Source organism: Rana temporaria, chromosome 12 (genome assembly GCF_905171775.1).
Source record: "Rana temporaria chromosome 12, aRanTem1.1, whole genome shotgun sequence".
Taxonomy (NCBI): domain Eukaryota; kingdom Metazoa; phylum Chordata; class Amphibia; order Anura; family Ranidae; genus Rana; species Rana temporaria.
In genome coordinates, this window is record NC_053500.1 from 65,301,095 (window position 1) to 65,323,199 (window position 22,105).

The 22,105-nt window shown below is 43.0% G+C and overlaps 1 protein-coding gene across 2 annotated transcripts in view; it reads left to right on the forward strand.

Annotated features, from left to right (window-relative positions):
• The window catches only part of RECQL5 (RecQ like helicase 5), a 182,847-nt gene that overhangs the window by 116,329 nt on the left and 44,413 nt on the right, over positions 1 to 22,105 (forward strand). For both annotated transcript variants that reach the window (XM_040330927.1, XM_040330928.1), the window contains 4 exons: positions 9,835 to 10,065; positions 10,205 to 10,304; positions 15,176 to 15,206; positions 18,757 to 18,815. In XM_040330927.1, the coding sequence (XP_040186861.1) occupies positions 9,835 to 10,065; positions 10,205 to 10,304; positions 15,176 to 15,206; positions 18,757 to 18,815 (421 nt within the window). The remainder of the gene's footprint in view (positions 1 to 9,834; positions 10,066 to 10,204; positions 10,305 to 15,175; positions 15,207 to 18,756; positions 18,816 to 22,105) is intronic.

Consider the following 22,105-nt stretch of genomic DNA (forward strand, 5'->3'; position numbering starts at 1 on the left):
AATTGTCCAAAGTGTCCGCCATAATGTCACAGTCACGAAAAAAATCGCTGATCGCCGCCATTAGTAGTAAAAAAAAAAAAAAAAAATTAATAAAAATGCAATAAAACTATCCCCTATTTTGTAATCGATAAACGCCTATTGCGATTATTTTTTTACCAAAAATAGGTAGAAGAATATGTATCGGCCTAAACTGAGGAAAACATTTTATTTATATATATATATATATATATATTTTTGGGGGATATTTATTATAGCAAAAAGTAAAAAATATTGTTTTTTTTTTTTTCAAAATTGTCGCTCTATTTTTGTTTATAGCGCAAAAAATAAAAACCGCAGAGGTGATCAAATAACACCAAAAGCTTACTCACCTGACACAGCCATCTGTTTACCTATTTTTTTTTTTTTTTTTGTTTTAACTAAACGATGTATTCTTCCATTGATGTTTGTGCTGTGGCTCCCCTTCTGTTTTCCACATGTCCTGATGATCTTCCCTGGTCTGATGAGCCCTGCTGCACCTTTAATGGAGCCTGAACCCATTTATTCACCCATCCCTGATCACATCCATCCCAGTTATCCATCCTGCTATTGGCTATTTATTAAGGTAAAAAAAATGTCAGCATCGCCCCTTAGCCCCCCCTTTACTTACCAGAGACCCCTTTCATTCCAGCGCCATGCACGTCGGAAGATCATTTCTCCCCTCACTTCCCGGTCTCGCTGGCTTTGCTGGGGCAAGGGAAGCCATTGGTTCCCAGTGCTGTCAATCAAAGCCAGTGACGATGGGGCGGGCCGAGTCCCTCTGTGTCAAAGGATGCAGAAGAGGGACTCTGGTGCGTGCACGCACGAGTGCCCCCATGGGAAGCGGCTTCCCATGGGGGCACTGGTCAGAGAGGAGGGGCCAGGAGCACCGACCGGGGACCTGAAAAGAGGAGGTTCCCGGCTGCTCTGCGAGATTCTATTGCACAGAGTAGGTAAGTATAGACATGTTTATTAAAAAAAATTGGACTTTTCAATCACTTAGGCTTAGAGAAAGCTGCATAAAGTTGACCAAAAGCTTTGCAAAAGCTTGCTGTTCACACTGCTCTTATGGAAGCTGAGGCCTGTGTGAAAACAGGTCTTGTTTTTTTTTTCCTTTTGGATAAAGGTTTTACATAAATGAATAAAGGCTGACCATTGTAAGCACTCCTGTCAGTGTTAAATGGTTACTCCCCAAGTCTAACGTCCATGTTTACTGCACAGCTTGTTGGTAAAATAACAGACTCAACAGGTGAAAGCAATATGTTAATGCTTGTCTCATTTTTAATGTTGTCATTAGTACCCCTTTAAAGCAAACTTGCATATCAAATCAACAGGTATGCTTTAATGCCTCTCTTCCCAGCCGTACTTCCTTTTCTTCACTCCCCCACTGTAACAGTCAGCGTGCTCGAACGGTCATGAATCCACACACAGCTGTCATGCTCATCCACAGAAACACCCGTGCAGCCATAAGCAAGCCATACACTATACGATTTTCATTCCTTCAATGATGGGTTAAAATTGCTTCATTCCCCCATCAACACAGTCAGAGCTATTAGATTCTGAGGGAAGTTTCCCAGCTGTCAGAATGCAATGATCACTGCTGGCAGGTATAGCCACCAGCAGTAATTGCATGAAACCCGACAGGCTGGTTGTACTGAAGTTAATCAATGGATTGCCTGCATATAAATGGATGATAATTAGGCCCCATGCACACGAGACGCTGATAAACGTGTGTTCAGAGGCATTTGGACAGCTTCACATTCAATGTTATCCTATGTGTCCATGCACACAGTCAAGTTTTTCTGCGTTTTTCGGAAGTTGCGTTTATGCTCGTTTTTTCAGAAGCAAAAAAAATGGGTTCAGACGCAAAAGTTTTCGCGTTTCAGATGCAAAACGTGGCAAAACGCCGGTACCGCGTTTTTCCGTTTAGTTTATAGGCGTTTTTAATAGTGACCTATATTTTTTACATTAGAAATCTCAAAAATGATGGCAAATGATGAAAAAACATTTAAAAAAAACATAAAAAACCGAATTGCTTGCAATGCATTGTGGACAATCCACAACTTGTAGCAGGTGACGTGGCCAGGTCATGTGGCAAGTGGACAATCCACAACTTGTGGCAGGTGACATGGCCTGGTGACGTGGCAAGTGGACAATCCACAACTTGTGGCAGGTGACGTGGCAAGTAACGTGGCCAGGTGATGTGGCAAGTGAACAATCCACAACTTGTGGCAGGTGACGTGGCCAGTGTACAATCCACAACTTGTGGCCAGGTGACGATCTGCAACTTGTGGCAGGTGACGTGGCTAGATGACATTGCCAGGTGATGTGGACAATCCACAACTTGTGGCCAGTGGACAATCCACAACTTGTGGCCAGTGGACAATCCACAACTTGTGGCCAGTGGACAATCCACAACTTGTGGCCAGTGGACAATCCACAACTTGTGGCCAGTGGACAATCCACAACTTGTGGCCAGGTGACGTGACGTTTGAAAACGTGTGTTTAGATGAGTTTGCATATGCGTCTCGTGTGCATGGGGCCTTAGCCAATTCCTGCTGATCCAGACAAATTTTGATTTGTCTATGGCTGGCCTCAATGAGCAAAGCTCAGATTATCCTTGTATTGGATTGATCGATTGATTCTTGAATTCTATGTGAATTAGTTTAACCTTGCTATTATGCCTGTTTATTGTTTGTTTCTGTTTGGTAACTGCAGCTATCTGCCTATCACTAGGAATCGTATCCAGAGCTTTGTTGTCTATGTACTTTGTCTTTTCTTTTGGCTTTGTTTTGTAAAAAGGTTGGATTAACTGTGTAAACCTCTCTTTGTTGCTTGATGGTAAATTGCAACAACATAATATCTCAAACCAGGGCTTGACAAATCTGCGTGGAATCTAGGAGCCAGCTAAAAAAGTTAGGAGCCAGGAACGCGCCCTGTCCCGCCGAGCTTGCGTGCAGAAGCGAACGCATATGTGAGTAGCACCCGCATATGAAAGCAGTGTTCAAACCACACATGTGAGGTATCGCCGTGATTGGTAGAGTGAGAGCAATAATTCTAGCCCTAGACCTCCTCTGTAACTCAAAACATGCAATCTGTAGAATTTTTTTAAACGTCGCCTATGGAGATTTTAAAGGGTAAAGGTTTGTCGCCATTCCACGAGCAGGGGCAATTTTGAAGCGTGACATGTTGGGTATCAATTTACTCGGCGTAACATTATCTTTCACAATATAAAAAAAAATTGGGCTAACTTTACTGATGTCTTATTTTTTAAATAAAAAAATAAGTGTATTCTTTCCCCAAAAAGTGCGCTTGTAAGATCGCTACGCAAATATGGTGTGACAGAGTATTTAAACGACAGCCATTTTATTCTCTAGGGTGCTAGAATAAAAAATATATATAACGTTTGGGCGTTCTAATTAGAGGAAAGGAGGTGGCAGTGAAAACACTGGGGAAGCTCCATTAGAAATGCTGGTTTACTTGTCATGCCAACGGCCACTACAAGATGGCACCAGATCACAGAAGGAAGCATAGGCCTGTAGAAAGCCGTGGCATCAATTGCCGGCCGGCGCGGGCTGATGCGATCGCACGGCGGGGGCGCACGGAGACACAGGATACCCCAGCGGTGCCGCGCCAGGTCACTAATTCTAGTCGCAATTGCGACCTAGCGAACCCTGTCTCAAATCATTAACCCGAGGCTCTTAATAAGATGTAGCAGCCCACTGCTGAATGGCTGAGCATAATAATAAAGAAAATAGAACATCTGTCTGAAAGTTACATTTCACATGTGTGTGATTGCCCTTATCAGCAGGTATTAATATTTACGAAGGTACCAATATCTTTCTTGGAGGAACTGAACTTTTGGGAGCTGTGGCCAAAAAAAAAAAAACATAGAGGGCATTGGGATAGCTACTGGTATTGCCCTGAGGTTTTCCTTCATCTGATCTTTCCCATTGCTGACTTACCATTCCTGGTTCTGCACTGTCTGTGTGGTGGCGGCCATCTTTGTAGATGACAGACTTTACTACTTGTTTTCCGAGCCACCAGCAAGGACAACAGTGAACGGTACAAGAGTGACACCCCCAAATCTTACTCCAAATATTCTGGGACTAACAAGCTTGTACCCAATGCATTATGTTATACTGTTGATATACAACCATAGGCCTATAGGCCCAGGAGTGCCTAGGCACACTCCCATACCAGGAAGCACATTACAATTCACAAGGTTCATTTAAAAAGAAATAGGTAATTATTAGGTACAATTATCTTTCGATGTTCCTTATAACATGGCATATCTTCACATTTCATTGTATTTGGTTACCACTAGGGTTGTCCCGATACCACTTTTTTGAGACCGAGTACAAGTACCAATACTTTTTTTTTCAAGTACTCGCCGATACCGAATACCAATACTTTTTTTTTTTTATGTCGTGTGACAGTGGCGGTATTTTTATTGTATTTTTTTACCTTTTTTTTTCGGGGGGGGGGGGGGGTAGTGTCAGTGTGTCAGTGTGTTTTTTTTTATTATTATTTATTTTTATTATTTACATTTTTATTTTTTAATTATTTATTGCAAATTTATTTTCATTCAGCCCTGTTGGGGGGGCTGAGGCACGGAGGGGGACGGCTGCGGCACGGTGGGGGGGGCGGCTGCGGCACGGGGGGGGCGGCTGCGGCACGGAATGGGACAGCAGAGGTACGGAGGGGGAGAGGAGCGGCACGGAGGGTGACAGCAACGGGACAGTGGGGGACAACAGAGGCACGGAGGGGGAGAGGAGCGTCACGGAGGGTGACAGCAGCAGGACAGTGGGGGACAACAGCAGCACGGAATGGGAGAGCAGCGGCACGGAGGGGGGACATGGAGGGGGAGCGCAGAACCAAGGAGGATAGCAGCGGTACAGAAGGGGGGACACAGAGCATGGTGGAGGAGAGCAGAACCCAGGAGGATAGCAGTGGCATGGAGGGGGGACACGGAGCGTGGAGGAGGAGAGCAGAACGGATGGTGGGAACTGGAGGAGGATACAGGGGAAAGTCAGGTATCGGGTAAAGTATCGGAGTACTCCGCCAGGCCTTCTCATCCACATCAGTGCCTGACCTCACAAATTTGCTTCTGGAAGAATGGTCAAATATTCCCATAGACACACTCCTAAACCTTGCGGACGGCCTTTCCAGAAGAGTTGAAGCTGTTATAGCTGCAAAGGGTGGGCCAACTCAATATTGAACCCTACCGACTAAGACTGGGATGCCATTAAAGTTCATGTGCGTGTAAAGGCAGCTGTCCCAATACTTTTGGTCAAATAGTGTATGTTAAAGAGGTTACCTGGCCACCTTCATCACTTCAGCAGGAATGGTTTCAGGGGGACAATCTCTGGCCTCCATGACAATCCAGCATCTAGTAATGGCTCTGTGCTTGCCACAGCTACGTGGTGCGAAGAGGAATTCTTTGTGTGTCTCACTTTATTGGCAGGCAGAGCCGCATAGGACCTAGAAAAGTATTCTTCAAGGGGCGGTACCCTACAGAAAAGTAGTAGTAGTAATAAAAGTTGCTGAAATTAAGTCAACTGTACACTGGGTACTAGACTCATCATTCATGGAACACCCTCCGGAGAAAACTGCAGTACTTGTTCTTTCGGGTTGGAATTCTTATTTGTTAACCATCTTGTGTCAGACGGTGTTAGTGTTCCACACAGATTAGTGGCAAATATTTGGCCAGCACATATTAGGAATGTGTAAGGGGAGGGCAGCTACAAATGAACGGAGGCACTTACATTCCCAAACACCATAACAATCTGCAAACTATTATGGCATCAAAAAAAATCATTCACTTTTAATTATGTAGTAGAATGCATATAAGTGATTACAAAGAGGTTGTTTAATGCAAACTAAGGGTGTCTATTTGTTTTATATAGGCATTGTGGGGATCACTCTCCTAATTATCTGAGATAATAATGCTGTTGGATTAATGTTGGAATGATTCTATCTATCTTTCTATCTATCTATCTATCTATCTATCTATCTATCTATCTATCTATCTATCTATCTATCTATCTATCTATCTATCTATCTATCTATCTATCTATCTATCTATCTATCTATCTATCTATCTGTATGCATGTATGTATGTAGTAAATAGTAATTTCATACCTAATTTTTGTGTCCATATGGGCTTTGCAATAGGAAAGAGCATCACCACTGTTCATATATTTATATGAAAGGTAATGCTGCCTTTTTTTTGTATTCATCATCAAAAAAAAAATTCATCATTTGACTGATCCAACAGCATTATTATCTATGATAATTAGGAGAGTGATCTCCACAATGCCTATTTAAACAAATAGACACCCTTTTGCGTTAAACAACCTATTTGTGTGTGTATGTGTATATGTGTGTGTGTGTGTATATATATATATATATATATATATATATATATATATATATATATATATATATAATTACAGTGGAACCTCGGTTTATGAGTAACTTGGTTTGAGGGCGTTATGATTTGCGAGCAACTTTTCTTTTTTTTTTTGTTTTGACTCGCAAGACAAGCAGAATTTAATAAATAGGCCTGCAGTACCTCCTTTGGCCTGAGGTACGGGGGCGCAGAAGCCGAGAAAAGCCAAACATTGGCCTGCAGTGCCTCATTTGGCCTGAGGTACAGGGGTGCAGGAAACGAGCCGAAGTGTTTTCGGGCCTTTTCTATGCTCTCTGGAGCCCCCACCTCTGACCGCATTCGGTATTGCATCCCATTGAAATCAATGCGGAACAAATTATTTTTGTTTCCATTGACTTCAATGGGAAAAAGCTCTTTGATATGTGAGTACTTTGGATTACGAGCATACTTCTGGAACCGATTATGCTCGTAATCCGAGGTTCAACTGTAATGGAGAGAGAGATGGTAGCGCGGTGACAAACGGACCTAAAACTTTTTAGGTGTTAACCTTCACGTGTTACAATCTGCTTGTACAACCTTCTGTGTGTTTACCACCTCCTATGGTCAGTGTTGTTTGTGCCGTGATTCATGTTGGCATGTGCCTGTGCTACCGGTGTGACTTTCCTGAACGTGGTCACGTGATGCAGTTTCTCCCTTTTGAAAAATATAATTTCCTTATGTTTCTCCGTCGTCCTATCGACTCCATACTGCCGAAGGCACGTTTTATGAGAAGGTATTCTAAAACCTAGTACAGCCGGGCACAATATCATGCAGCATCAGCCGGTTCAGTAGAAACCGGCTGACATTCGGCCCTTGTGAATGGCAGCTGGTCTGACAGAAGCCGGCTACTCATAAATTTGTGACTAAGCTATGAATGATCAAGCATTCGCATATTCTTAAAAAGCAGATTTTTTTTTTTTTTTCTAAAACAAGCCCTTAATGACCTAGCTAGCTGCAGGTTCTTGATTTTATATATTTATTTTTGTTTATTTAATAAATATAGCATTAATAATTCATGACTTCTGTAGTGCAAATCAATGTACCAATAGTGGTTAGCATCTGTAACTTGCATACTTTTATCAGTTAAACATATCATAAATATGGTGACACCAAACCAGTAAGTGCCATCAAATAAATGCAAAAACAGTCCAAGAGTTGTCCAAAAAAAAGCAAATAAAGTCCACAATCCACATCTAGTCTAAGGCCCCTTTCAGACTGGGGCGGGAGCCGCGGTGGCGGTATAACGCCGCTAAAAAAAAAGTGGCGCTATACCACCGGGATTGCCGCGGGAATCAGCCGCTAGCGGTGCGGTATTAACCCCCACTTCACTTAATTAAAGGTGGTCAAAATGCACTTAATTCCACTCCTTGCATAATCGGGAAAAAACTATGTCTACGTGTTTGGTATATATTGATTTGCACCATAGGAGTCATGATATGTTATTGCTATATTTATTAATGTTATATATGTATTTTTATATTAATTTATGCACTTGTTGGATGGTTTGTATACACAGTTTTATATATATTTTGTATTGGTGGGATACAAGGGTTAATCACTAGCGCGCCAATAGGTCTGAAACAACAAATCGATTAATCGACAACTAATCGATTGTGAAATTAATCGATTACTGTTTTGATAATTGATTAATTGGCCAGTAACATAATGGGTTTAAAAAAACGAAAATTAGCCCTTTATAGTACAAAAAAGGCAAATCGCTACTGTTAATATTATATTAATACGAAAAATCTTTGTACATTCGCTGAATGAAAGAATGTTTGAAATTTCCACTTGCTTTTAACATACAGTTTTAAAATGAGTGTAATTTCTGAACGAAAACCACATACACTGTCTGAAAAATCCTTTCTATTATTTCTAAACTTTCTCATCACTGTGGTTGAAAACGAATGTCCATTTGACCCCACTGACGATTAGAAAATCAAACGAACGTTCTTAAAATGTTTTTTTTTTTTTTTTTTTTTATAAGGAAAACTTCTAACTTTTTAAACTGAGTCTGATTTCTACCAGCAGGGCCGATCCTAGGGTCACAGGCGCCTGGGTGCAGAAAAATTTCTAGCGCCCCCATATGGTCGTGGTCATTTTAACTCCTCCCCTTTACAAATGTTTCTATGGCAACGACTCAACCACAGAGATGCTCCCCTACGAAGTCTTCATTACCCTGGGATCCTTACATGATCTCTTAACAATAAACAATATACAGGAAGAGAAGCAGAATACTTTATTGGGACTTGGAGGGGGCCTCTCTGATGGACACAGAAAGGGCTTCTGTTAGAGAGTCTGTTAGAAAGAGCCCCAGACATACTACAGACATGATACAGGAGATGGTCAGAGATTGCAGACATAGTACAGGAGACGGTCAGAGACTGCAGACGTAGTAAAGGAGATGGTCAGAGACTACAGACATAGTACAAGAGATGGTCAGAGACACATCAGTTCTGGAAGGACACACACCTATGCTCAGAAAACTAGTTCTGGACGGACACAAACAAGGAGAGAAGAAGGGAGGGGAGAACTCTGCCACTTTGGCGCCCCCACCTCTGCAGGCGCCTGGGTGCAAAGCACCCTGTGCACCCTGCCTAGGATCGGCCCTGTCCACCAGATTATTCTCTAATAGTATATACAGTATACTTCTTCATTCTTCTGTCCATTATTCTCAGAGTGGATTAGAGATTTTGCTGCCTAACTATATAGTTGATTATTTATATTTACCACTGCATAGAGATATTTAATATTAAATTGCTTTTTTTTTAACTTTACATATTAACTAAATTATACACCACACTTTATTTTAGGTTATTAACCGATTAAGCGAAACAAAAATCGGCCAACTAATTAATTATGAAAATAATTGTTAGTTGCAGCCCTAGAAGCCAAAGATTTTTGGATAGAGTGTTGAAGGATTAGAAGCCCTGTCAGATTTTTCTGCTATGCGAGGCTTCATGAAGGAGATTTTCCCTGACTTCCTTTCCTCCTGACAACAGTTTTACCAGAAGCAGGGAAAATCATGCAATATAGACCTAGACATAAATAAAATCTCACAGGGTTCCTAGAAATTCATGTCTATAAAAATGTCAGCAAGATGGGAAGTAAGGGTAAATCTCTCCAGGGGTTCAAACTCTTCCCCATTCCATCCAATTAGAATAGACTTTACCATATACTTTAAGCCCCCAGTTGATAGGACAGCACTTGCATGCATTGCGTATACCTAGAGTTCTTGCTTTTTTTGGAGTAGACACTTTGCAGACCTTTGCAGGCGCATTCAGATGGAACCTAGATGTTAAAGTCCGTCTTTTCAAGAAGTATGAGAAGTTAGTCTTGTTCCTTATGTTCTGGTCATTAAAGCTGACCTATCATTACTTTTCCAGGTGCCGCCATGCTACCATTGCATCATATTTTGGTGACACGAAGCCTCAGTGTAACAAGTGCTGTGACTGTTGTAAAACCCCTCAACTGGTGAAGAAACAGACTGAACACTTACAGACCCTGCTCCTAGGGAGAAGCAGAACTTCTATTGAGCAACCTGGAGCTCGGCCTGGACCATTTGGCTATAACTCAGATCTTTATGAAGGCGGCAGGAAGGGGTATGGGTTTGAAAGGTAAGAAACATTTATTGGTTAATATCTATACTAGTTCAGCAGATTGGCAGAGCGCTGTGATTTATTGCTCTGCTGTTTTTTCTCCATCGTTAATGTTTGCATTTTAATGTGTTTGTCCATCCTTGTTTCTTATTTCTAGATTTGATGAGGATGAGGATTCTGATGGAGGACAGGAGGATACAACTGACAGGAAGAAGAAATGGAACAGTTTCTTTCAGAAACAGATGAAGCTAAGGAAGGTGAGGGCTGTGAAGTTGACTCTGTAGCCAATAACCGCATTCCCAATGGTTTGTGGGATGGTATGGGTAGCAGAAGTTCTCAGTGTTTTTACTGAAATTAAAGTCCCAGTGATAAGAGTGCAAAGCACCCAGGATCTAGTGGGGGTGTCCCGGGCACCCATGTTACTAACGGTACATGTGGGCACATTACGGTGTCCTCTTTAGTTATATTGCTTGTGAGTTGGAGACCCACTTCTTCAGGGGCCTCTCTCTCTTACATTTTTTCTTTTCTAGCACTGAAGCCTCCATCGGTCTCTTTAGTGTGTCCCCTTCCCCTGTGGGTCTATCCTCCAACCACAGCTGTATTGCAGTAGAATTATTATGCTAGAGAAAATATGCCAAAGTGCATCAAATTCACAATAAAAAGTGTGTTTCTTTAAGAGAAGTATGGGAAGAAGTTCAGCCAAACAAGATTTAACCCCACTATGATGTACAGAGGGCTTTTAATAAAATTCAGTTTACTAGGCTTAAATGGGATTGACGTTCTGGTTCTCCGGTTCTCTGTCAATATGAAATATCAGAAGCAATAAAAATGAATATTCTCTCGGCTGTTTTTGGTGCTTAGCGTCTTTTGTCTTTTTCCCCTTTCTTTGAAATAACAAAATATTGATTTATTTGGGAGTACAATTGATGGGTTGAAAAACCTCTAAACTTTCCTGTATGTGTAGAATTGTTCTTTTTGAGGATGAGTTTTGCCTCCCTACTTACTGGGGTTGGTTTACTAAAAGTGGAGACTGTAAAATTTGGTGCAGCTCTGCATGATAGCCAATTGGCTTCTAACTTCAGCTTGTTCAATTAAAGAGGAAGTAAACCCTGACGGGCTTTATTTCTTCTTTGTTTTTCTGCAAAGGTTAAGTATAATGGGCTACTATGCATCGCGTAGTACCCCATTTTGTGTCACTTACCTAAAAATCGAAGCCTGTGATGTCCCCGATTTCCTCGCTGGCTGGAAGTGTCCATTCCTCACCACTCTTCCCTCCGCGGCCACGAACTCCGGTTCTGTGATTGGCTGGGGTCGTGTGATGTCACTCCCGTGGGAGCTGCTGGTCACGGCATGACCCCAGATTGAAACGGCACAGCGTGCCCTTTCTAGAGTGCGCATGCGCCGAATACACCGGCGCATGCGCGTTAGACATCGCCGTATGGGGAATTGTAAATATCTCCTAAACCATGTAGGTTTAGGAGATATTTCCAACACCTACAGGTAAACCTTAATTTAGGCTTACCTGTTGGTGAAAGTGGGTTGTAAGGGTTTACAACCACTTTAAGCTTTGTCAAAAAATTGGAAGCTGGGTTCTATGCAGAGCTGCACCAGATTTTGCACAAATCAACCCCACTTTATCCTATTCACATTCTTCCCATTTCTTTCCCTCGTTCAGAGGCTTTGAAAGAAGAAGTCGGGGTAACAAAAAACAAACATTTATTCTCATCTCTATGCTGCAGCCTTGATCTGATGCTGCAACTGTCTCACCTCGACTCTAAGCCCAAGAATTGAGAAATCACATGACTGGTGATTGCTCAGTTTTCTGTCTTCTCAGAAGGGGAGAATGGTGACTTTCAGTCACCGCTCATTGACTCAGCCCACCAGCACTCACTGGAGTGCAGGGCTTGAGGAGGGGAGGGAACAGTTGATTCTGGATTTCAGTTGTGCGCTGAGAGGCAAGGCCAGCTGTTGTTCGGGCACCTGGGTGGATCCTGACAATATGTTTGGGATCCTTCTAAAGCCTGGAGTAGCTCTGCCATGTCTTTCTGGGTCCCCACAAGAGAAGCTTTGGCTATACTCCCCTTTTAACTCTTTTCAGCAAGTTAGATAATTTATTTATAACTCATTGGTAAAAGTGTTTTAGGTTTTAATTTGGTACATTGCTTTAAAGGGGTTGCCGAGCTTAAAGCGAAGCTCCACCCTAAAGTGGAACTCCCGCTGATCGGAACCCTCCCCCCTCCGGTGTCACATTTGACACCTTTCAGGGGGAGGGGGGTGCAGATACCTGTCTAAAGACAGGTATTTGCACCCACTTCCGGCCACACAGTCTGCGGGTAGACTGCAGGCAGGACGTCAGATCCCGTCATTCCCCTTGTGTTCTGGGAAACACACGGCTCCCAGAACACAGCGGGGACCAGTGAGCATGGCGCACACGACTCGCGCATGCGCCGTAGGGAACTGGGCAGTAAAGCCGGAGCGCTTCACTTCCTGGTTCCCTCACAGAGGATGGCAGGGGGGCAGCAGAGGGACGAGCGATCGCTCATCCTTAGTTGCGGACGGCGCTGGACTCCAGGACAGGTAAGTGTGCTGGTATTAAAAGTCAGCAGCTGCAGTATTTGTAGCTGCTGGCTTTTAATATTTTTTTTTTTCAGCGGACATCCGCTTTAATGTTTTCAGAATAATAAACATGGTATACTTTACTGCCCTGTGCAGTGATATTGCAGAGCGCTGCATCGAACCACCTCTTCTGGGGTCCCCCACCAGCAATCCTCCTCCTCCTCCTCATCCTCAATGTGCCATTATAGGAAGCCACTTTCTATGGGGGCTCCTGAGCTGGGCTGTGTGTGTCGGCTCCCCCCCTCTGCTCACCCAATTTGATTGTTGGCAGCAGGAGCCAATGGCTCCCGTTGCCGCCTCTCTGTTCTGTGAAAACAGGGAGAGAGCTGCTACAGCATAGTGCTGGATTAAGTGAGGACTGAGAAAATATTTGGGGGGACAAACACTGGGACATTTTTTACCTTTAATGTAGGGAATACATTTAAAGTGAACATTTTTATGTCTTTACAATTAGAAAAAAATAAAAATGAATGCTCAGAAGTTGCTTTATTTCTTCTCTGTTCTGTTCACTTCCTGCTTGTCTGATTTTACTGACCACCGTGAAGGGAGGCTTTACTGCAGTGGTCAGTAACGTGCTCGCCCCCTCCTGGGAACTACATCTGTGCGGCAGCACGCTCTCTATGTGTTAGAGACTTCAAGGAGGTGTGAATTACTGGGCGTGCCGCAATGCATACTGGGAAATGTAGTTCTTACATGAACGAACGATGCAAACCAGGAAGTGAATGAGAGAACAGAAACTAGAACACCGGAGGTGATATAGATGAAGGGATTTAATAGGTATTTACTTGTTTTTTAACAGAATCATTACACTATTCTGTCTGTCTACCTTGCAGACATTAATTTTTGGCAAAAAACTGTTTTCCTTTACAACTCCTTTAACTTCATGCGAGCTATAGCAGAAACGCAGAGATAGTTCAAAAGTCCCATGGAGTATGTATTCACAAGCCTACAAATATGCAGTTTATGATGTGCCCAAGGCTTTCATTTTTGTGAATGGAGCCAGCATGTGATTACTTTGTCAAAGCTGACATAGCGTTCATATGATCTGTAACCACTCCTGATGTCAGTGGGGACCCCGGCCTTCACTGACATTGGGATTGAGAGCCTAAAACAAGAACTTTTATAAATCTGTCCTTAACCACAGGTCATCATGGTGGAGAAGATTATTATACAGATTGTAGATGGGAAGGGTCAAACCTCAAAAACAAATGGAATCATTGAGACTGGCGACCTGAAGCGAACACCTCCATACTCAAGAAACCCCAAATAATTGTGTACAGTCTTTTTAAAGGGGCCCAGTAAAAAACTGCAATTATTCATTTTGGAAAATGAATCTGAAGACCTAAGAGCAACAAGAAAACCACAAATGTTCTCATTGGTTAATTTAAGTTCTCGGAGGATTGGAAGCCATGCGAGTCACCTGAATGCAGCAGAATATATTTGGGTCTGCTGAATTTCCAACCTCACATGTTATTTAAAGCGGGGGTTCACCCTGTTAAAAAAAAAAAAAATGTTTTTTTTTATTAGACCATTACATTCGGCATCGTAGCGCGAGCTACGGTATGCCGGTCTTACATTTTTTATCCCCGTACTCACTGTGCTATGGCTCATTGAAGATTCCGGGGAATGGGCGTTCCTATGGTGAGAGAAGGTGATTGACGGCCGGCCCTGGCACGTCACGCTTCTCCGGAAATAGCCGAAATAGGCTTGGCTATTCACGGCGCCTGCGCATAGCCTGTGCGCAGGCGCCGTGAAGAACCGAGACCTACTCCGGCTGTCTTCGGGGAGCGTGACGTGCCAGAGCCGGCCGTCAATCATCCTCCCTCTCCATAGGCACGCCCATTCCCCGCGGGAGTCGGATTCTTCAATGAGCGATGGCACAGTGAGTACGGGGATTACAAATTTAAGACCGGCATACCGTAGCTCGCGCTACGATGCCGAATGTAACGGTCTAATGATGTGAAGGAGGGTGAACCACCGCTTTAAGTTGGACATTTTAAACAAAACCAATTTCACAGTATCCCAAGTCCAGCCCTTTCATTATTTGTGGTATATTCGTCAGAGAGATACATGGGAGACAAGGACATCTCTGCTACTAGATTTGTAAAACCCAAGTTTTGGAGCTTGTGCTCCAGTTATCCCAATCTACAGCCTTGTTTGACCTATTTTATTTGTGTAGTGGCCAAGGCCTGTCATCCTGGTGAGTCTCAAATTTTACTTGTGGTCCTGTCAAGGCTTATGATTGTTTTGACTGCTGTTAACAGCCAATCCAATTGTACTGGTTCACATTTCTAATATTTTGCACTGATTATAAGGCAAGCAATGGGACGTTAGCATGTAAGGTAATTTGATTTGAATGACTTGGACTATTTTAAAACTTGTTTTTATTTAGCTGTCTATTGATAAATACAAGCATGCAAAAATTACTATTGATATCATAGCTAAATGGCGAGTTCATACAGCTGTGCTTTAGCCCAAGGAATTCTCATCTTTCTGTCTTTTTTTTCCACAGAGCAAAGAGCTGGAAGAATTCATTCCTCCAAGTAGGTGAAAAAAACTACAGCTAATGATTTCTAAGGCCGCGTACACACGGTCGGACAAAACCGATGAGAATGGACCGAGGTTCAGTTTCATCGGTCCAAACCGACCGTGTGTATAGCCCATCGGTCTGTTGTCCTTTGGTCCAAAATGTTAAAACATGCTTCAAAATCGAACCGATGGCCCGCTGCCCGATCGGTCCAAACCGATGGTTAGTATAGAAAGCATCGGTCCAAAACCCGCGCATGCTCAGAATCAAGTCAACGCATGCTTGGAAGCATTGAACTTCGTTTTATTCAGCACGTCATGTGTTTGACTTCACCGCGTTCTGACCCGATCATTTTTTGGAACGATGGTGTGTACGCACATCAGACCATCAGGCCACTTCAGCGGTGAACCGATGGAAATGGCCCGTCTGACCATTCTCATCGGTTTGGAACGATCGTGTGTACGCGGCCTAATTGTGTTAACGTGAAGTGAACCTATGCTCTACTTTTACTAGTAATACAGCTACCTAAAAACAGCTACCACAAAATTGGCTGCTTTAACCTTGATAATCAAGGACAACCTTTTCTGTGCTGCTATTTGATTTCGTATTACTTGGGACATCATTTATGGTTAAAATATACTGTATGTAAGGCCAAACCTTCCATAGTTTTGAATACATGAGGACATTGGTAAACTGTTGGGAATATTCAGCCTTAAAGCACAATTGGCACCTGTCTTTCACAGGTATCCTGTTCCCACTTCCGGGAGTCTGGGCCGCGGCCCGTGACGTCAACGCAGGGCTCCTTCCTCTTCCCTCCTCCTCCCCTTGTTGCCGGGGCCAGTAAGAGAGAGGAGCAGGGCTTCACACATGCGCAGTAGGGTTCCCGGCGTGAAGCCAAAAGGCTACACTGCTGGATTCCCTTAACCGCCATGCCGGTGGCAGCACCCGATAGCTGATAACATCAGCTGCGGGTGCTGACATCGCTGGACTTCAGGACAGGTAAGTGTCCTATTTATTAAAAGCCACAGCTGCTTTTTTTTGGAGCCGAACACATATTAATATTTGTCCTAGTGACTATTTTCTCCAGTGCTGTACAGAAAAATGATTAGAAATCCAAAATATTAGATCTGTCCCTGAAATATGGGTAAATGTTAAATATGCCAATAAAGAAGCTTTGTTCTGTAACTGTCTAGGGGGCGTTTTCCCCTAGTTTGAAGACTACTTTATCTTTCTTTCTTTTTGTGCTACTGGGACAGGAAGTGATGGGGAAATTTACCTGACAAGATACAGCCACAAAAAAAACATTCCATTCTCTATCTTTTAAAAAGTTTTGTCTTTGCGTACATTTTAAGCTATGTCAACTGCTGTTCCACTATCAGGTGCTCTGCGTGGACTGTAGCAGTTAAGGATATTTAGCCACTTAAAGGGGTTGTACAGGAAATAATTTTTTCCCAAAATAGCTTCCTTTACCCTAGTGCAGTCCTCCTTCACTTACCTCATCCTTCAATTTTGCTTTTAAATGTCCATATTTCTTCTGAGAAATCCTCACTTCCTGTTCTTCTGTCTGTAACTCACCACCATAATGCAAGGCTTTCTTCCTGGTGTGGAGAAAGCCTCTTGAGGGGGGGAGGGGGTGTGCAGGCAAGTCAGGACACTCTACTTTGCAGATAGAAAAAGGAGCTAGTGGGCGTCCTGACACTCCTGCTCGCCCCCTCAAGAGGCTTTCTCCACACCAGGAAGAAAGCCTCGCATTACGGTGTTGAGTTACAGACAGAAGAACAGGAAGTGAGGATTTCTCAGAAGAAATGACATTTAAAAGCAAAATGGAAGGATGAGGTAAGTGAAGGAGGACTGCACTAAGGTAAAGGAAGCTATTTAGGGAAACATTTTTTTCCTTTACAACCCCTTTAAGGGAATGTCTGGTCCCACTAACGGTGAGTCTAATTCAGAGAGGAGCACAAGATGGGCTTTCCTAATTATACATTACAGAACACAGGAGACTTGGATACCTTGGGTTATTCAGCTTCTTTTAGGTTAAGGACCTCTGTTCTCCAAGTCACTACAACCCTACAAATTATAGAAAGGACTAGCATTGGGGAATGGTGGCCCCTTTAACCCCCAAAACATGGCAAAAAGCCATTGACGGGAACAAAAATTTAAGAAAAAGGGAAGCGAAAATGCACCACATTCTACTCCTGAGGATGCTGGCAAATAAATGAGTCATTTACTGCAGATGGGGGTTTGGCCACCACCACGCTCTTTAAGCATGCTTTTAGTTTAGCTTCACCTAACGTCCTGCTCCTGAAGGTGGCAACATCACATGCATCCATGAAGAAGTAAAGACGTGTTTTTCAATGAATGACAGAAATTATTTGAATAGGACACTTTGAATATTGTTCGCTCATAGGTTGGAACATACTGCAAATGGGCAATGTTGTTGCTAGACTGCCATTTAACAGAATAGGGCAGTGGTCCCCAACCTTTTTGGCACTGAGGACCGGCGTTGTGGAATAGAATCGGGCCAAGGCCTGGGGGGTTGGGTTGTTATGTAGCTTTTCGTGGGCAATTTGTCGGGGAAATGGCTGGTGTTGCCACTGCAATCATCACAGAACAATGGCTGATATGGTGTTGGGATGATTGAAGCGCATTATTTCTGTCATTGCATTGTAATATAAAATGAAATAGTTCAAACTCCTCAAAATGCAGAATCTGCCACCAGATTCGCTTTGTCACTTGCCACGTCGCCTGCCACCAGGTGTGGATTGTCGCTTGCCACCTCACCTGCCACCAGATGTGGATTGCCACTTGCCACAACACCTGCCACCAGGTGTGAATTGCCACGTCACCTGCCACAAGATGTGGATTGCCACATCACCTGCCACAAGGTGTGTATTGCCACATCACCTGATGTGGTTTGCCACCTGCCACTAGATTTTTTTTTTTGTCACCTGTCATGGTGGTAGCACAGGCCAGTGAGGGAGAACAGCGGTAATGCAGGGTGGTATAGCAGCCCCACTGTGTGGGCCGAAGTGTTGTGATCCGGGCGTGCTGCGAGAGATGTCATCTCTCTGCTTGCCCGCCGCACCTCACACAGTGCAGCCTTCGTGGCCCGGCTGCAAATAGGCCACGGTCTGGCAGTGGGCCGCGGACGGGGGGTTGGGGAACCCTGAAGTAGGGTGTTAAATCTTGACTTGTTTCACTGACACCATTGGATAGATCTCTTTTAAAAATAGGCACAGTATACACCTTTCTATTTAGCTGTATTTCACCAGATCTGGAGACCAATGTCTGTTGTAACTTTTAACAACCCCAATTCACCATTCTGCGGGGCATATGATCCATCAGACAAAGCCCTTTCCAAGTGCTATATTCCCTACAGACAACTTTTAGCCAGTGCCTTTCCTCTTCCTCCTCTTTATTGATATGAACATGTATGCTTATTTAAATGTATATGTTGATGCAGCACTTTTTTTTAAAGAAGGCCTTTGCATGATTTTTTTTACATTTTTCATTGATCATATTGGTTGGATTGTTGTTACAATTTTCTATATTTTAACCTATTCTAGGTGAGGATTCTCCACTTAGAGATGGGGCTAATACTAAAATTCCTAAACTCACAGTTAAGGTAAGAGATGAAAAAAAAAATGGCATTAATCACTTGTCTACCATGGCAATTTTTGTATTTTTTTTTTTTTGCACATGTTAAAATCTGCATTTTATTTAAAGGATATGTAAACCCTCACCTTGTAAATCAACCCATTCAGTTTAAAATAGAAATGAAAGGCAAAACATTTGTGTATAGAAGTAAACAAACAATATAAATACCCTTTTTTCCTCTTTTTATAGGTGATTACATTCCCTCTGTTCTCAGCTGCATAAGAGATGGGGGAGGAGAAGCAAGAGAACACTCTAAATTTCCAGTGAAAGGCTGTGCAGGGGGGGAGGGGGCGCGTGTCTGGATAAGTCTAATCATTGGAGGAGGGCACACCGAGTTCCAAGCATAGCTAGATAGCTGACTGCAATATGCTCTCCTGCTTAGTGTGGTCAGTTTTTAATAGGAAAGTAGAGGGACTGGCAGGAACACCAAGAATTTCACACTGTAGAAGCCATACAAAGAGATCAGGACTTTTTTTGTTTAATATAAGTACAAGGTACAGCAGGCACATTCAGATTCCGAATACTTTATTAATCCCAAAAGGAAATTATTATTGTGGTGTTTACATACTCTTTAAACCCCCAAACGCTGTGTATATTTTCTGAAAGCACAGACCAAATAGAATTGTGGCACACAAACGCACAATATATTATTTTTTGGTAGAATTTAAAAATATGGGATTGCTTTAAGTAGATACCAAAATGTTAAAACGTTAAATTGCGTTTGCTCCTAAAATGGTACCCAAATTTGAGAGTAGAGACAAGATTGGTGATGTAGCTTGGGGCAGAGTTGTAAATGGCTTTGTATGTTAGTAATTTAGAATTGTTTCCGTAAGTCAATCGGGAGCCTATAGTAGGGATTGGCAGCTAAAAAGGGGTGTATTATGGAGATGTTATGGAGGTGAAATCGACAGGGTTTAGACAGGGTTTAGACAGTGATTGTGTTTGTGGCTGAAAGAACAGGTCAAAGGACAGGATTATACCTACCACCCTGGCATGAGGGCGGGAATTATAGTTGTGACATTGATCTTGATAGAGAAGTAAGGGGAGTGGGGCACGGGCGGGGATGAATATGAGCTCAGTTTTAGAAATAATGAGTTTGTGGGAGCGGTTTGACATCCATACTGATATGTCACTTATTAACCGCTCCAGACAATTGCGCGGCGGTGCAACGTGGCTCCCAAACAAAATTGACGTCCCTTTTTTCACCCAAATAGAGCTTTATTTTGGTTGTATTTGATCACCTCTGCAAATTTTTTTTTTTTTTTTTCGCTATAAACAAAAAAAGCGAAAAGATAAATAAAAAATTCAATATTGTTTACTTTTTGCTATAATAAATATCCCCAAAAAATATCCCCAATTTTTTTACACCGTTTAGGCCGATGCGTATTCTTCGACATATTTTTGGTTAAAAAAAACGCAATAAGCGTTTATTGATTGGTTTGCGCAAAAGTTATAGCGTCTACAAAATAGGGGACTGTTTTATGGCATTTTTATTAATCATTTTTTTTTACTAGTAATGGGGGCGATCAGCGATTTTTATCATGACTGCGACATTATGGCGGACACATCGGACACTTTTGACACCATTTTGGGACCATTGTCATTTTTACATCGATCAGTGCTATAAAAATGCACTGATTACTGTAAAAATGACTGGCAGTGAAGGGGTTAACCACTAGGTGGGGGCGCGGGCGCGCCCACTGGGCAGCAGATTTAAAGGGACGAACCTGTACGCCAATCTGCATGCCCGTGCCATTCTGTCGACGTAAATAGTCGTGCGGCGGTCGGCAAGTGGTTAAGTTAGTATTGCGGCAGGAGATTAAAGGGGTGAAGTGGGGAGTAGAGCGTTAGATGTGGGTGTCATCAGCATAGCGATGGTATTGCAAGCCGTGGGAGTTTATCAAGTGACCAAGAGAGGTGGTGTAGATGGAGACGAGAAGGGGTCAAAGGACAAAACCCTAGGGGACCCCTACAGAAAGAGGAAGTGGAGGGGAGGGTACTGATATGTAGGCAACACTGAAAAAACACTGTGATAGGAGGGGAACCAGCAAAGATCAGAGTCTTGGAGGCCAGGGCAGTGGAGGAGGAGTTGGTGGGCAACAGTATCAAAGGCAGCAGAAAGGTCTACTGGTTTTAGCCATTAGTAAGTCGTTAGTGAGTTTTAGTAGGGCAGTTTCTGTGGAGTGTTGTGATCGAAAGCCAGGCTGTAAGGGGTCAAGAATGTTGTTGTCCGTGAGGTAGGAGCTCAGACGATTGTAGACTAGATGTTCTAAAAGTTTAGAAATAAATGGGAGCAAGGAGATTGGTCTTAAAGTGTAGTTCTGTCGAATATTTTATATATATATATATATATATATTTTTTTTTTTAAAAAGTCAGCAGCTCCACAGAAACTGTCTTCGAAGACAGCGGGGCAGTGGGGAAGTACAGAGGAGGGGCTGGACATGGCATAGATCGCCGCGGAGCCTAGGCGATCTATGCCTGGAAGTAGGAGCAAACACCTGGATTAGACAGGTATCTGCTCCTCCCCCTTGAAAGGTGGCAAGTGTGACCTCGGAGGGGGGTGGGGTTCCGAAAAGCTGAAGTTCAATTTTTGGGTGGAATTCCGCTTTGAGTTCAGGATGGTGGGGTCCAGTGAGGACTTTTTGAGTATGGGGATGATCAGTGCATGGCTTACTCTGATGTTCACAGCGATACCTCACGTGTGGCACAATTGCTGTTGACATGCATGTATGCGCCCCCTTATGTGATAGCATTGATAGGTGACAGGTTCTCATTATGAAGACATTAGTGGTATATTAGACCCTCAATCTCCACTAAACCTAATCAAGCACATATTGTGCTACAGTAGCCAGGCCATGACTGTACTATGAACCTAGAAGTGACATAATACACGTGACTTTGGGGTTCCTTTATTGCACAGGAGATTGGAGAATCGGTGTTCTTTGATCCCATTTTCGAACAATAGGTTACTACCTTTTACTGCTGTCTTATGCTTCCCAGAGGAACAGGAGAGCCGGGAGCCATGATGACTGGTACAGTAGGGGGAAGGAGGGGGTCAGCACCCTTTTGGTACTGTAAAAGTGATTGGGTAGCTCTACAGCTACCTGATTACTTTTACATGAAAGCTGATTGCTGGCTTAAAAAAGTAAACCTAAACGTACATTGATGGGCAATGGAATAAGTACATATACAGTGTGTGTATATATATATTTTTTTATTTATTTGTTAATATAGGTTCTAAAAGTAAGAATATTTGC